This window comes from Bombyx mandarina, chromosome 18, assembly GCF_030267445.1.
Source record: "Bombyx mandarina strain Sakado chromosome 18, ASM3026744v2".
Taxonomy (NCBI): Eukaryota; Metazoa; Arthropoda; class Insecta; order Lepidoptera; family Bombycidae; genus Bombyx; species Bombyx mandarina.
In genome coordinates, this window is record NC_143224.1 from 8902626 (window position 1) to 8919506 (window position 16881).

At 35.9% G+C, this 16881-nt stretch overlaps 3 protein-coding genes across 3 annotated transcripts; all 3 read left to right on the forward strand.

Moving 5' to 3' along the window:
- Positions 1-786: 786 nt before the first annotated feature.
- Positions 787-3989, forward strand: LOC114246480 (epithelial serine protease). Its single transcript, XM_028179019.2, has 5 exons — positions 787-1092; positions 1289-1562; positions 1656-1754; positions 2241-2434; positions 3478-3989. The coding sequence occupies exons 1-5, from the start codon at positions 787-789 to the stop codon at positions 3586-3588; spliced, it is 984 nt and encodes a 327-aa protein (XP_028034820.2). The 3' UTR covers positions 3589-3989.
- A 1903-nt stretch (positions 3990-5892) lies between these two features.
- On the forward strand, positions 5893-10322 carry LOC149501013 (epithelial serine protease-like). Its single transcript, XM_089734603.1, has 5 exons — positions 5893-6106; positions 6586-6865; positions 9149-9247; positions 9428-9621; positions 10172-10322. The coding sequence occupies exons 1-5, from the start codon at positions 5900-5902 to the stop codon at positions 10274-10276; spliced, it is 885 nt and encodes a 294-aa protein (XP_089590729.1). The 5' UTR covers positions 5893-5899; the 3' UTR covers positions 10277-10322.
- A 1474-nt stretch (positions 10323-11796) lies between these two features.
- LOC114246502 (epithelial serine protease-like) lies at positions 11797-16454 on the forward strand. The gene is made up of 5 exons (XM_089734604.1): positions 11797-12079; positions 12568-12841; positions 14040-14138; positions 15242-15435; positions 16303-16454. The coding sequence occupies exons 1-5, from the start codon at positions 11870-11872 to the stop codon at positions 16405-16407; spliced, it is 882 nt and encodes a 293-aa protein (XP_089590730.1). The 5' UTR covers positions 11797-11869; the 3' UTR covers positions 16408-16454.
- Positions 16455-16881: the final 427 nt, after the last annotated feature.

A 16881-nucleotide genomic window follows, 5' to 3' on the forward strand; every position in this document is an offset into this window, starting at 1 on the left:
GGGTAAACCAAACTCACATCTACGAAGCAAACACAACAACCGTGTACTTTTCTTTGGAACTGTCAATCAAATCATGTATATTGTTGTTTGTAGTTTGTGGATTTTTATAGACGTTACTATTAAAACCAACATACGACAATAAACGTATTTCGACATTAATATGTTATTGTGCTCTAAATTGAACTTAACTCCACTTTTATGAAAACCTGTGCAAAGTTCGATAGCGTTGCAAATCTACCTCTTTTAGTGCAGTACATACTCCAATATTACTGTTTTATTCTATGACAGTACGATGTTTATAGCTTGGGAAAACTAGAATGCAATCTCGTGGAAGATTTTCTACATTTCTATTGTTACGCGCTGGGGTTCGGGATAAATAAAATTCTACCGAAGTACAAATTAACAATTGTATTAGCACTTAGAACGCTTAAAACACTTCACAAACACTTTAAAATTCTCAATTCGCTTCCTCCGCTTCGCTGTTACTAACTGACTGCGTGCCATCTCTGCAACGCTTTTATAGTCGAGACGAAATCCCTAGATTCGTCGAGAATATTCCACACAAGTCCAGCATTGTGTTTCCGCTATCTCACAATAGATGGCGTTGTACTTCTCGAGCGTTCTAGATGTTACTAGATCTTCGTTAATCGTTCGACTATTCGGCGATAGATGGCATTTCTCTTACCGGCGTAACACTATCTACATATTGTACTTATTAAATATATAGATGTATATAAGTTATTTACAAACTAAACAAGGAATATCATCTTGACATTATTTCATCTAATGGATATATGCTATCGCTTCCTTATCTTAACTATATCACAAATTTATCTTATATTACAGATCGTATTTGAAAATATCTACTATAACTCATGGCTTATTTTCGAAATGAAGTTCATCATATTTCTCGGCTTAACAAACTTAGTCTGTGGTATAAATTTAAGTGAAACGTTTAGAAACAGCGCTTTCGGATATCATGCCCGGGTCGGAATTCCTTTAGCTGAAAGAATACAAAGAGATCAAAATAATTTTTTCAATTCTAGAATTGTTGGAGGTGTACCAGCCGTCGCTGGACAATATCCTTTTAAAGTAAGTTCAAGATCTTTTTCTTCCAATAAATTCTTTCATTAAGCAACAAACAGAGATGTAACTACAGTAATCGACCCACGTACCTCACCCCAGACATGAGAGCTATTTGTAATCTTGACCACATCGATAGTTACAAGTTATATAAAAATGTAAACTATAATATTTTTTTACAAAAATATATTTTTATAAACTTCAGGCCGGACTAATTGGAGATATAATTGGATTTGATGGTGTTAGCGTATGCGGTGGATCCCTTATCCATCCTTCAAAGGTTGCTACAGCTGCGCACTGCTGGAATGACGGTGAAAACCAAGCATGGCGTTTTACCGTCGTGCTTGGTTCTAGCTTATTGTTCAGCGGCGGAACGCGACTTGCTTCAAGCGTTGTTGTCACTCATCCAGATTGGAAGCCTAATTCGGTTCAGAATGATGTTGCTGTGATATATTTAACCTATGAAGTAGAAACATCAAGTGAGTACTGTTTTATAAATTGAAGGCTTATTTTTAAATAAGAAAACAGTTGACTCGCTGAAAATCATCATCAGTTTTCAATAAAATTTTCAGGTATCATTGCACCTATCGCCTTACCGTCCGGTCCTGAACTGTTTGAAAATTTTAAAGGAGAAGCTGCAATTGCAATTGGATTTGGTATCACAAGTAATGGTAGGCTTTAAATAGTAACACTTAATTTAAATCTAAATTTAATGAAATCAATAGTTGGTTTTTTTTTTTATTGCTTAAATGGATGGACGAGCTCACAGCCCACCTGGTGTTAAGTGGTTACTGGAGCCCATAGACATCTACAACGTAAATGCGCCACCTACCTTGAGATATAAGTTCTAAGATCTCAGTATAGTTACAACGGCTGCCCCACACTTCAAACCGAAACGCATCATTGCTTCACGGCAGAAATAGGCGGGGCGGTGGTACCTACCCGCGCGGACTCACAAGCGGTCCTACCACCAATAAATCTAAATTTAATTAAATCGATAGTTGGAATTATATCTATAAGTTAGTAAAAGGTTTAAAACCAGACTTTATTCATCTAGCTATCCATTTGCAACTAAGTATAAACACAGTCGCCTATAAAGTAACTAAATTGTGTTTTTTTTTTCAATAGCACCATAGTGAATTAATTGTTCATTACAGATAACGGAATTACATCTAATCAGTTCTTAAGTCATGTGCGCTTGACTGTAATTTCGAACAATATTTGCAATTTGGTGTTCCCGTTTATTTTGCAAGCATCCAACATCTGTACTAGTGGTTTTGGATTTATTGGTCCTTGCGGTGGAGACTCCGGTGGTCCTCTTATTACATACAGGAATAATGAGCCTATATTAGTAAGTAGCCTTTGTTAAATGCTTATATCTAGGATTAGGAGTACTAGTGTGTGCACTAGTACTTGTGTTTGTTGTTTTTTTAGATTTAATCTGTTGTAAATTGTATTGTTCATATTCGTTAAGTGGTTAGTGCACGTTTAACATGTTAAAGAATGATGCATATAAAATAATATATTATTAAAAATAATTCAGACTTATCAGTCAGGCGAGGCTTTGATTCATTTGTAAGAATTATATAACTTTTTTTTTATTGCTTTTTTGGGTGGACGAGCTCACAGCCCAGCTGGTGCTAAGTGGTTACTGGAGCCAATAGACATCCACAACGTAAATGCGCCACCCACCTTGAGATATAAGTTCTAAGGTCTCAAGTATAGTTACAACGGCTGCCCCACCCTTCAAACCGAAACGCATTACTGCTTCACGGCAGAAATGGGCAGGGTGGTGGTACCCACCCGCGCGGACTCACAAGAGGTCCTACCACCAGTAATTACGCAAATTATAATTTTGCGGGTTTCACTTTTATTACACGATGTTATTCCTTCACCGTGGAAATCAATCGTGAATATTTGAGTACGTATTTCATTAGAAAAATTGGTATCCGCCTGAGATTCGAACACCGATACATCGCTCAACACGAATGCACCGGACGTCTTATCCGTTAGCCACGACGTTTTCATATAGCTTTGATACAACACCTGATTAAACAATTGCAATGGTTAGGTTGTCCAAATTTCCAAAGGAAGGCGTTTCTGTCCTTACCCTTCTTCAAACTTTAACAGAAGAGCTTGTGTTTGCCGGGCCGTAGTGATTTAAATATTTACTGATAGAATATTAGTTGCGTATTCAAACCTTTTAATCAATTACATATAATATTCAAAATTTAAACTGTGTTTCTTAAAACACTTCAGTTTGTACAAAGTTTGAAGCAATCACATGTTATTCTAGCTTTTCTAGTTTTTTCAGTGCTCGTACGATAACTTTAAGTAGCTCGTCACTATTGAGCTGTTTTATTCAAAATACGTAACAGAGATTTATTTTCACAGATTGGCATTGCATCATTCGGTTCGGCCTTAGGTTGTGAAATCGGCCTCCCGTCCGTTTACTCCAGAGCAACATCATATGTGGACTTCTTCAACCAACACTTAAAACAATAATTTTAAATTTATAGTTACTTAAAAAAAAACATTTGATATCAGTTCACGTAAGATAAATCTAGAAGTAAATCATAAATATATACTAGAAAATAAGCATTTGTTATTTAAAAGCTAAATGAAAATTGTAGTTGTAGTTTTTTTTGTTTTAAATGCACAATAATTAAAAAGAAGTTATAGTAATTACGTATTATATTAAAATTGATATTTTTGAGGACTGGTGTTGTGTGTTTTTACTTTTTCAACCGAGTTGCAACTTTGTGCAGTTTTTGTCACAATCAGCTAAATTTTTTGAGTATAATGACAATGTTATCCACTTTTTTTACTTTTTATTGCCCTTTTAGGTAGACTAGCATACGGCCCACCTGATGGTGAGTGCCAACCGTCACAATGGACGTCAGAAATACCAGGGGCAACGCCAATTGGCTGCCTACCGTAAAGTATTGTCCACAAACCTCGTTTGAAGCAGGACATTTTCTAGCGCTGACACTTACAGAAAGTCAGATCAAAACATGCAACTAGTTAATAAAATAAAGTAATATGTGAAAAACAAAATATTTATTTATTCGTATTCTATACTACTTTTAATCGATTGAGTTGAAATTGTTAGCACTTCGGAGAAGTTATCTGTATATTACGATATACTGTTTATAAATTGCCAAGTGGTCTGAACAAAATGGTGAATGTCATCTAGATATTTTGTGACAGAGAAACGTGGCCGGGATTCTCTAGTTTAAAAATATATATGATATTAGGAGCCACTCATTCAAAAATTTAATAAAATCGATCGGGACGCAAACCTAAACACAATCTTTAACGTTTATCGCCGTGTATGTTAAGATAATAAACGAAAGATAAAATTGTGAATGACGTTCTGTTGTTAGTTGAATTTTATTTTTTACTAGCGACCCACCCTCGCTTCGCCTCGGAAACATTAAATTTTATTATTGAAGATAGTCGAGTCCCGCGATGTTACCCGCGGTTATTGTCGTACAGCGGGTGACGCCGCGGGGCAAAGCTAGTCTAAAAAAAGTAGCCTCAGTTACTCCTTATATCATCAGCTACTTGTCAGTGAAAGTCCCGTCAAAATCGGTCTAGCCGTTCCAGAGATTAACCGGAACAAACAGACAGACAGACAGACAAAAATTGTAAAAAATGATATTTTGGTGTATGTACCGTATATATAAGTATATTCATATTATGCATGGTGTAAAAAATCGGTTATTTCAATATTACAAACAGACACTCCAATTTTATTTATATGTATAGATTGTATTCGCAATATTAATATGCCTATTAAGCGAATTACCGAATAGGAACAGAGATTGATAGTTTGTCTCCGAGTTATTTTTACAGGCCAAAAGAGAGAGAGTATTCACGGAATTTACTTTGAGATAAACATGACTTCTTTGAGAAATTCTTGCAAAATCTATTTTATGCTAAGAATTATAAGCGTTATTTTGAATTGAAAAAAATAAAAACTATCTCACTTTTTAATAATATAATGTTGCCATATTAGTTATATCCGATTTTAACCAAATGATTATAATCGTCTGTATGTCTCATCGATATGGTAATATATCGATGGTATGTCTATATAAACTCCGAAAAAAGAAGAACATTAGGACGTCTTAGTTCACTGCCTTAAAGAAACGAAACTTCAGCTTAAATCTTCATCCTTAAATAAAAACTGTTTTGTATTTTTATTCGACTACATTTATCTTTACCAAAACTTAGAAAAAAAATAAGTGTAGAAATAAATTAACCTAATTTCAACTGATTTTTTATTACATCACCTAATTTCAGATACATAATAACCATTAACGGCCGTCTGGTGTAGTGGTGACATGGTCACTACACAAGGGGGTCGCGGGTTCGAATCCCGCCAAGGGAAGATATTTGTATGATAAATATAAATGTCTTTTCCAGGGTTATGGATGCATATTAAATATATGTATGTGTATTTGTATAATAAAAATCTTACATTTATTTCCGTTATCTGGTACCTGTAACACAAGTCCTTTACGAACTTATCACGGGACCAGTTAACGTGGCGTGATTGTTAGTAAATATTTATTTATTATTATTATTTATTTATTATTCTTTTCTCACTCAAGAACTTCAAATTAAACGCACACAGTTCATTCATATTTAATTTATTAAAACCCACGTCATTAGATGATAGAGATCAATTAGATAACATAATTAGGGGTATAATCAATAAATACTCTTTATCTTAAATGCTTAACGTCAATGCGTGTTATCTTACCATATAAAGGTCATTAATTATAGCTGTCTGCACTATACAGTCACGATGAAGACATTCGTTGCGACCTGCCTGCTACTGGTGGCTTACGGCAGTGCTTTTACACTGCCTTTGCATGAAAATCCGGTATACGGTTACCTTACTAAGTATGGTGTACCAGAAGCAGAGAGGATTCGCAAGGCTGAAGAGGCAGGACTGAGTAATACCAGAATTGTAGGTGGCTCTCCTGCCACTCTCGGACAGTTTCCTTATCAGGTCAGTTCCATTTAAATTCCATACCTCACTAGTTGAGATCTTAAGTTGCAACTGGTGCCCGTGATTACTTTGCGAATACCGCTTTTCTTGGAGATTTATTTAAACTTGTTTCTCAATTCTGTAACGTTTATACTAAAATGATGTTTACTGGTGGCAGGACCTCTTGTGAGTCCGCGCGGATAGGTACCACCACCCTGCCTAATTCTGCCGTGAAGCAGTAATGCGTTTCGGTTTGAAGGGTGGGGCAGCCGTTGTAACTATACTGAGATCTTAAAAATCTCAAGGTGGGTGGCGCATTTACGTTGTAGATGTCTATGGGCTCCAGTAACCACTTAACACCAGGTGGGCTGTGAGCTCGTTCAGCCATCTAAGCAATAAAAAAAATATATGAAACATGTCGTTTGATGTCCAAATCTCATCTGAACCCATGGGCAAAAAATAGGGGCACCAAAAATTAAAATAAAAGTACACCGTTTAAGGGTGGTCTACTAATCACCATCGTCGTTAATGGACAACCACGCACGGGCGTCTGCGGAGCTTCGCTTGTTACCACTAACAGACTATTGACAGCTGCTCACTGCTGGTTCGATGGTACCAACCAAGGCACGAGCATAACGGTCGTACTTGGTTCCGTGACACTCTTCAGCGGTGGCACCAGAGTTGAGACCAGTTCGATTATAATGCATCCGAATTGGTCTCCTGCTACCATTCGTAATGATGTGGCCGTCATTTACCTACCCAGTCCCGTTACTTTGTCTGGTAAGTTTATTACATATTCTTCTTTTAATGTACTTTTACGTATGAAAGTCTTAAAAGTGGAGCAGCGTCAGAACCACTGCAAACTTATTGCTTTTGGGCACTAGATCAATGAGCTCACAGTTCGCTTCGTATTGACGTCCGGTGCATTTGTGTTGAGCGATGCACCGGTGTTGGAATCCCAGACGGGTACCAATTTTTCTAATGAAATACGTACTCAACAAATGTTCACGATTGACTTCCACGGTGAAAGAATAACATCGTGTTATAAAATTAAAAACCCGAAAAATTATAATTCGCGTAATTACTTGTGGTAGGACCTCTTGTGAGTCCGCGCGGGTAGGTACCACCACCGTGCCTATATCTGCCGTGAAGCAGCAATGCGTTTCGGTTTGAAGGGTGGGGCAGCCGTTGTAACTATACTGAGATCTTAGAAAATTTATCTCAAGGTGGGTGGCGCATTTACGTTGTAGATGTCTATGGGCTCCAGTGACCACTTAACATCAGGTAGGCTGTGAGCTCGTCTACCCATCTAAGCTATAAAAAAAAATTGTTTGGTTACTAGAAATCGCAGGCATCATTAGAATGAATGCCTATGTCACTCGGGAATAGTGTAGCTTCTAAACAGTGAAAGAATTTTTCAAATCGATTCAGTAGTTTCGGAGCCTATTCAATACAAACAAACAAATAAACAAATATTTCCTCTTTATAATCTAACAAGCGGCCCGCTCCGGCTCCGATCGAGTCTTTAACGAAAATTTCAACGATATTTGACGTTGTTTTATTTTTTTAATTAAAAGAACACTTATTGCGGCATAACTATATTAGTTAGACATATACTGTCGGGACATTTTTTGTAAATAATAATGTTTTCTACAAAGTCGTAGTATATTATTTTATTCTATCATCAACAGTTTTCGCAGGGCGCGCGATGTAAAGACTATTTTACCTAATTTTTTACCCCTTGGGTTACATTATCGGAGTTTTAGTAAGGATCCCTAATTTTTTAATTTTTTTAATTTCAAAAATAGCTTATTTCACTCTAGAATAGTGTAGCTTCCAAACAGTGAAAGAATTTTTCAAAGCGGTTCAGTAGTTTCGGAGCCTATTCAATACAAACAAACAAAATTAAATGTTTCCGCTTTATAATTTTGGTACAGACATATAAAATTCTCGTGTCAGGGTGTGCGTGATTGAACTCCTCCGAAATGGCTTGACCGATTTTCGTGAATCTTAGCGTGCATGTCGGCCAGGGTAAAGAATCGGACAACATCTATTTTTCATCCGCCTAGATGTTAAGGGTTCTCCCCCCCTAAATTTTATTTTTTATTTTTAGACAACAAATTTGTTTTTATTTTTTTATGATACAGCATACAAAAATACATACAACCCTAAATTTCACCCTTCTACAATCAACCCTTATTTTTTATTTGTTAATTAAAAACTTTAAATTTTTTTGCAAGAACTTTGTTTTTTTGTCATGACTATGTCATAAAAAAATTCATATTACTCTGAATTTTTCACCTCTCTACGATCAACCCTTATTTTTCATTTGTTGATAATTATAGACTTTAATTTTTTTTGGCAAGATTTTTTTCTATTTTGTCAAGACTTAAAATAAAATATTTCATATTACTCTCAATTTTCATTCTTATACGATCAACCCCTATTTTTTTATCCCGATTTTTTATTTTTTTATTCTATACACAGATCCCCAATAAGGTTGCAAGATGGCAATCAAATATTATAATTGTAGTACGATAAATTCTTATTTAGAGTTTATAATTTCAAGTTCCTTTAATTATGATTTTTTTTTTAAATTCAATTTGATCTTCCGCCCTCGCCGGTCGACTACTGATCAACTATCAATCGATCATTTATCCCCGCCAGGTGTCACCACTCATCCAGCAAACATCACGTAGTAGGCATGAGGACGAAGCCGGTCTCCTGTCTTACTCATTATACATTTTTTAGCCATGTTTTTTTGGTTTTATTTGTGTATCAATAGTAAGTTCAGTAGGTCTGAGAATCGGCTACTATCTATTTTTCATACTACATTCATATTATCTATTTTTCAGCCCCATCCAATTTTTTTTTTTTATAATGAATGAATGTGGTTGAATGAGGTTTTTTTTTTCTACGCTAGAATTTCCATAGAAATCTTATTTAAGGCAACACAACGTTTGCCGAGTCAGCTATTATATGTATTTTCACACTAAACGCCTTTTGTCGAAGTTTAAGTGTTTACTGTGCTACATTTGTAATAAATAAAAAAATACATTTTAGATACAATCAATACGATTGCTCTTCCAAGTGGACAGGAATTACAAGAAAACTTTGTTGGATCCTCGGCAGTCGCTTCTGGCTTCGGTCTGACCAGCAGCTGTGAGTATATTTAACTAAAAAACTACAATGGATATACAAAATTTTAATATCACTTTAACAAATTACAAAACCGCAGTAGGATTTAACCAAAATTTAGTTATTTCTTTGACGGTCGTGTCGCACGACAAAAACATTAAGGTGTATTTTAAATTTTGATTCAGTTTATGTCTTGTTTTACAGCTGGATCTATAACGACAAACCAAGTCCTCAGTCACGTGAACCTCGACGTGATAAATAACTTTGTTTGCACATTTGCTTTCCCCTTCGTCTTGCAATCTTCAAACTTATGCACAAGTGGACGCGGTGGTGTCGGCACTTGCCGTGGTGACTCCGGTGGCCCTCTTGTTGTTACAAGAAACAACCGTCCTATCTTGGTGAGATTCGCACTTTCATAAGCGTAAGACGTGCCTAAAATAAAATATAACAATATTTTGAAAACAAAGCCCGAAGAAAAGCATTTAAAATAGGTAACGCGAGTACTGGCGTATTCCTCAAATGCTAAGATAGAATACGTTGTTTATATTTAAGAAATATATTATTTGTATCTTTATTTTGTTTTCGTAAATCGAAATGACTAATTTCTTAGATTAGTGAAAACGCCTCGTTCCCATAAGAATTCATTTATGGAAACAAAATAAAAACAAGGACATGTGGCTGCAATACATATATCATGAGTAATTATGATCGTATGATATAAATTATTGGCACTAGTATCATGACGGAGGCAAGAAACCGGGTAGTACTTTGGACGGATTGAACGCAGCCCAAATTTCCCCTCTCCATAACTTCTAATCGAATTGTAGTTTTATTCTTCTTCATCTAAACTATTAAGGTGCATTTTAATAAAGGCATAAAAATAATTATTGTGCGTATTAAATATGGTACGTATTTGGTCATAAACTTACTATGATTAATGTTTTTCAGATTGGTATTACATCATTTGGCTCTGGTCTCGGTTGCCAAGTGAACTTGCCTGCCGCATATGCCCGAGTTACATCGTTCATGAATTTCTTCAATCAACACCTTTAAATGTTATCGTTGAAATAAATAAAGTACTTAAACACGTTTTTATTTATTTATTGCTATTTATTGCATACCGCAACCTGCACAGATTCGTTATTAATCAATAATCAAGGAAAGAAACTAGAAAAACGTATAAGGATATTTTTTTTCTTACTTTCAAATGAGTTACTTACTCAAAAAAAACTTACAAAATCAAGTAAAGAATACATCTTCATTCAATCATACATCTTCTTCATTCAACACTATCTATTACCATTAAAACAAATTTCTTAACTATGTATTATAATACAAAATAAAACTAAATGTATTTAAAATTTGATTTGAAGATAATTTAGTTTTGAAAATCACAAGCATTTTTGATGAATTTTAGAATGTCCCGTTTCAACTAAGTAAAAATATTAATTACATTCAAATCTTTTGATTTAATTAATCCATTACTATCTTAATTCGTCGGGCATGAATAATTATAACAGCAAATAAATCACTGATATAAATTATCAACCTAGCAAATAAATATATTATTATATTCTTACCTGAGTTTAAGTAACTTACATCACTTATGATAAAAATTGTTATGATCATCAATTTTTAATTTTGAGAATTTTTTATTTGATTTTCATTTAGAAATACAGAAATACGGCCGATGAAGCTAAATTATTCTACTTTTTTGAAATGTTCTGGTTAAAAATGTCTCATAGAAGATTTTGGAAAAATCCATTGTGAACACTATCCATTGGACATTCCCCCGAGCCTGATCATCTAACTTCTTGAAGAGCAACCACACAGATGTTTAATCTTCGTAGTTCACCAAGTTTCAGGAGGACCACACTCTACTTTAGTCAGCAAGCCCATCCGGCTTAGCCGGCAGCTATCTAGGCTGACCGAACGTTCTCTCACCCACCACTCGAGGGACGCTCCTTATACACTGTGAAGGCCACTACAGGGCAATCTTTGTACTGGTCTATAGAATTGATATGCCGGAATAGTTATATCGATTTATGCAAATATAGCAGCTATTTTATTAAATATTATTTAAAGTAATTTAGCATGCATACTAACTCGAACGAAGCGGAGAGCAAAAAAAAACACAAAATCTTTGAAGTTGTTATTGTCTGTCTTGATATAATCCGTGAAAAAACATTAATAGAACAGTTTTTAAATAGTGCCTCGGAATTTTTTCAGGCCTACAAAGAAACGTATTTAAGGAAAATATTTCTCATAATAACGTAGTGCAATTATTATGAAATATATTTTGTGATACGTTTTACGAACGTATTTTAAATGACTTCTATAATATAATCGTTTGCTTGGGTCAGGACCTTTATTTCTATTTTTAATATATTATATTTTCCCACTCAAAACCTACAAATTAAAAACACACAGCTCTAGGATATAGAAAAACAATTGATTAAAATTATTTAATTGATAAAATCTATTTGAATCATTCAAATAGATTTTGATGATAGGTATCATATAATAACACGTATTATTATAAGCAGTATAGCTAGTGATTGCCTTTAATCGGGACTGTCCAACGTCAACAGCGTAACTTATCTTCCTTATAAAAGTGTGTAACGCTTTTCTATACAACACACAGTCATGATGAAGACATTCGGTGCGGGCTTCTTACTTCTACTTGCATACGCTACTGTCGCGGCGCTACCTCTAGATGAAAACCCACTTTATGGATACCTCACTAAATATGGTGTACCAGAAGCAGAGAGGATTCGCAGAGCTGAAGAAGCGGGTTTGAGGGATACCAGAATCGTTGGTGGCTCTCCTGCTAGTCTTGGAGAATTCCCTTACCAGGTCAGTACGATTGAAGCCGTTAAACATCATGAGCTAGATATTAAGCGAACAGTCCTTAGTCAAACAACTCTTCAATGAATATATGCGTCCATTTGAATTTGTGCTTTACTTCAATAAAAGGATCTAATTTAATATTCGTTCGTTCGAAAATCGTTTAAAATGTTTATTTATTTATTGCTAAGATGGTTGAACGAGCTCGCCGCCCACCTGGTCTGAATTTATCACCAAAGCCCATAGATATCAACAACGTTAATACCGCTACCCGCCTTGAGACATGAGTTCGATGTCTCAGTCTTCGATGTAACGGTTGCCCCACCCTTCAAACCGAAATGCATTACTGCTTCACGGCAGAAATAGGCAGAGCGGTGGTACCACTCCGTACGAGCTTATAAGATGCCCTAGTACCAAAAATTTCAAAAAAGTTCCATTGTCTAGAGTTTCTTAAGTGTCTGAAATATAAAGTGACAAATAAACAAATACTATTTAAGGCCGGTCTGATCGTCGCCATCGTCAATAATGTAAATGTGGGTGTCTGCGGAGCGACGCTTGTTACCCCTACCAGACTGTTGACAGCTGCTCACTGCTGGTTCGATGGTATCAATCAAGGTTGGCTCATAACGGTTGTTCTTGGATCGGTGACACTCTTTACCGGAGGCACCAGGGTTGACACTAGTTCTGTTATACTGCACCCCGACTGGTTCCCGGTTCTTTACCGCAACGATGTTGCTGTCATCCATCTGACGAGTCCTGTTGGTTTATCGAGTAAGTTTTTTCTTCCTTCTTTTAATACTCTTTAGGTATATTACCAAGATGATCAATCTCGTGATCGTCACATTTTATTCTTTTTATTGCTCTAGTGCTCATTGCACGTATTGATGAGCTGACTGTCCAGGTAGTATCAAGTGATTACCGGAGCCCGGATATTAAAAATATTGTGCCCATGTCAACGTCTCACTCGTGAGGTCGAAGTCTCAATTTTATAACAATTGTATTACCGATAAAATGAGTCTCTGGTTCGGAGATGAAATAGATAGAATGCCACCATCTATTCGTGCTAGTTGGTAATACACTCTGCCAGAAGTAAGAACAACATTAAGCAAAAGGATTATTTTTTCTTTCGTCTTTGCTACTATTTACACTTCCATAGCTTAATCTTCTTTTAAATATGGTGATTTGATTCCACAATGTGAATTAATGTAAATGTGAAATTGATAGTCAAATCAAGCATCTTTGGATAGATTTGTTACATATTTCAGCGTTTCAGTCCCATATTAACTGTGTGCTGTTCTATTTAAACATTTTTTAATAATATTATTGAAGTAATATATACATAATCACTAAAAAAAATCGGTTGTGTGGAAAGTCGGTTTACTGACGATAGTTGAACGTGACAACGTCATAAGAAAATCCTGATGGGATGGTTTCATTTTTCAAAAGAATATTTTAATTTTATTTGTTTGATAGATATTTTGTATGGACAATTGACACCACATTCATTTTTCACTGAACTTCATACTTGACGAAAACATGTAAATGTATTATTGTATAGCAGCTGTCCACGCGGATGCATCGCTCACTCAAGTAGGAGAGAGACAGATGTCGAACGCTGCCGAACGCGGAGGCCGATTGTGCCTCTTTGTCGCTAGTTGCGCGCTTTCGCTTGCACTTCAAGCCTTAAATAGAACGCCTCAATGAGTCATGTTTTTTCGTGCGTGCAGCCGGCTCCATCAAATTATAAGACGTTGTCACGTCAAAACTGCATTTACAACATTGCACTTGAAGGGTGGGGCAGCCGTTGTAACTATACTGAGATCTTAAAACTTTTATCTCAAGGTGGGTGGCGCATTTACGTCGTAGATGTCTATGGGCTCCAGTAACCACTTAACACCAGGTGGGCTGTGAGCTCGTTAAACCATCTAGCAATAAAAAAGAAAAAAACTTACCAATAAGTAAATTTTAGATATAATCAGCACAGCCAGTTTGCCAACTGGAGAGGAACTACAAGAAAACTTTGTTGGAAATATTGCGGTCGCGTCCGGTTTTGGTGTCACTACCAACGGTGAGTTACATTCCTATCTTTCAAATCACACTCTTCCACTGCTGGACATAGGCCTCTCTCAAGCCTCACTACAACGACCAGCCCTGCGCTACCTGCATCCCGCGGATTCTTTCGACCTTGAACGGGCTATCAGTCCTTCTTGTTAGGCCTCTCCACGCTACATCCTCCAGTACACGGTCGCCAATCGGGTCTCACCTCATTCCTGATTTGATCTTGCAGCGAAATTCAAAGGGAAATTCCGCGAAATCTGAAAAAACTACGACACTCACGAAGATAGAAGAAAAGTGTTATTGTTTCTCGAAGTCAACAGCGAATCACAACCCTCAGACACAGCCCACTGAGTTTCTCGCCGGATCTTCTCAGTGGGTCACGTTTCCGATCCGGTGGTAAATTCTGCGAAGCACGGCTCTTGCTAGGGTTCGTGTTAGCAACGTCGTCAGGTTTGAGCCCCGTTTTTTTTTTTTCCCTACTTATACTGGTAGCCTTGAGAGGCTATTTCAGCTTCGCCCTAACGTTTGTAGGTGAGCTCGCGGGGCTCAACCGGAGAGTTGTGATTAAACACCTGATTAAACAATTACAATGGTTAGGTTGTCCAAATTTCCAAAGGAAGGCGTTTCTGTCCTTACCCTTCTTCAAACTTTAACAGAAGAGCTTGTGTTTGCCGTAGTGATTTAAATATTTACTTATAGAATAGTAGTTGCGTATTCAAACCTTTTAATCAATTGCATATAATATTAAAAATTATAACTGTGTTTCTTAAAACACTTCAGTTTGTACAAAGTTTGAAGCAACTCCTGAGCCCCGTGAGCTCACCTACTAGTTAAGGTTCCGCTGAAACAGCCTCTCAAGGCTATCAGCTTAGGTAGAAAAAAAAAAGCGAATCACATTTATTGTTAAACAAAACCTTATAGGTATTTAATATCAATATTTCAATTGTAGTGTAATTGTTTCACTTTTGCCTCTTTAGTTAATATCTGTCAAACAGTATTAATAATGTATCATCATCAACCTTTAGTCCACTAAGGGACAAAGACCTTGTGCAAAGTTCGTCATAATGAGCAGTCCTACGCATTCACGCATTCAACGTATGTCTTGTTTTATAGCTGGATCTATCATGCCGAACCAATACCTTAGTCGCGTGAACCTGGAAGTGATAGATAACAGCATGTGCTCGTGGGTGTTCCCCGGCATCTTGCAGCCTACAAACTTATGTACGAGCGGAGTTGGAGGTGTCGGCACTTGTCGTGGTGACTCCGGTGGCCCTCTTGTTATTACAAGAAACAACCGTCGTATTTTGGTGAGATTTAATGTTGGATTAACATCATAGAAAATTTTTTAATTTTAAATGTTAATGTTAAAGTTCAATGTTAAAGACGATTTCTCAGGCAATAAAATAAGCAATAAGCTCTAGTGAATAACAGCATCAAATGTCGTGTTTGCTTATGTTTAATTATTCTTAAAGGTTTCATCTCTATAGACTTAGAAATAGTGAATATTATTGTCACGTGACCAATGCAAAATACCTAAAGTCAATAAATGATTGATTTCAAAATGACAAACAATAATCAAACATAAATACGAGCGGCATGGCAATTTATGGAGAATACAACCTCTGATACAGAGCTCATTTATAACTATACATATATCGTAGATTTCATATGTCATAAGATAGGTCTAATAAAAGCAGTCATATAAAATTCGTCAAAGTAAAAAGTCATTTAAAGTTCGCCCAATGTTCGAAATTCCACGAGAATCAATGCCAAATCAAGATTTAGATTAAATTTTGATATTTGATATTATGAAATAAAACCGGCTAGTGCCTATTTTTTTTTATTTTATTGAAAAACTGAAGCTGTTCAATTACTAAACAAAACAAGAAAGATAAGAACGACTAACAAACCAAAGGAGAAAATGGTACTTAACCGTTTTGTCCTATGACTACTTAAATGTATAGATTATTTCTGTCTTCTTCGTAAAGTTTCCGCACGCAAAGCACGAAAAGAGGCGACTGGATGACGGATTAAAAATATCTTGTAGAGATGTACATATATTAGTCTGAGTTTTTGTTGATAAGTCCTATTACGGTTAGCTTTTATAATAAATCAGCAAAAAGTGGGTAGTTAACACTACCATACATTTAGTATGATTATTGTGTTTTTTTCAGATTGGCATTACATCATTTGGCTCTGGTTTCGGGTGCGAAATAGGCTTCCCTGCTGCCTATGCCCGTGTGACTTCATTCATCGATTTCTTTAATAAGCATATTTAAATTTATAAGTATAATATTTTAAATAAATAGAACATACGTTCATTTTATATTTCTCTCTTACCTCTAACAACCTACAGCAATAATGAAACCGTTCAAAAAAATTACTGTCACAGATTCACCGTTTACCGAAAATCCACAAAAATAACACGTTAAACAAGTTATTTTAATATTATCTCTAATACTGGAACTCTATAGTAGCATAGGGCAAGCGTAGTTTTTCGCGTTTTTCATTTTTATGCATCTTCTTGCTTTCAAAGGTTTTCGTCCAAAACAAAGAAAGAAGAGTATTCGGCATGGTCTATCACCTGACCAATTAAGAATATTATATCGAAATAGGCAAAATAAAAACCCGTGTATTAAAAAATGAGATACCGCAAATGGATTTAGATTGGCTCCACTCTCAGAAGGCATATAAATCAGAAAACAAGGACAATCTATAGACTGAAATCCTTAAGGAAGATGTATGTATGGTCG

Bases quoted from the DNA above. Each gene is read 5' to 3' on its own strand.
- LOC149501013 (XM_089734603.1), top strand. From the start codon at position 5,900: ATGAAGACATTCGTTGCGACCTGCCTGCTACTGGTGGCTTACGGCAGT. The intron at 6,107-6,585 runs GTCAGTTCCATT...ACACCGTTTAAG, and splicing joins TCGGACAGTTTCCTTATCAG to GGTGGTCTACTAATCACCAT. The intron at 6,866-9,148 runs GTAAGTTTATTA...AATACATTTTAG, and splicing joins CAGTCCCGTTACTTTGTCTG to ATACAATCAATACGATTGCT.
- LOC114246480 (XM_028179019.2), top strand. From the start codon at position 787: ATGGATATATGCTATCGCTTCCTTATCTTAACTATATCACAAATTTAT. The intron at 1,755-2,240 runs GTAGGCTTTAAA...TGTTCATTACAG, and splicing joins ATTTGGTATCACAAGTAATG to ATAACGGAATTACATCTAAT. The intron at 2,435-3,477 runs GTAAGTAGCCTT...TTATTTTCACAG, and splicing joins GGAATAATGAGCCTATATTA to ATTGGCATTGCATCATTCGG.
- LOC114246502 (XM_089734604.1), top strand. From the start codon at position 11,870: ATGATGAAGACATTCGGTGCGGGCTTCTTACTTCTACTTGCATACGCT. The intron at 12,080-12,567 runs GTCAGTACGATT...ATACTATTTAAG, and splicing joins TTGGAGAATTCCCTTACCAG to GCCGGTCTGATCGTCGCCAT. The intron at 14,139-15,241 runs GTGAGTTACATT...CTTGTTTTATAG, and splicing joins TTTTGGTGTCACTACCAACG to CTGGATCTATCATGCCGAAC.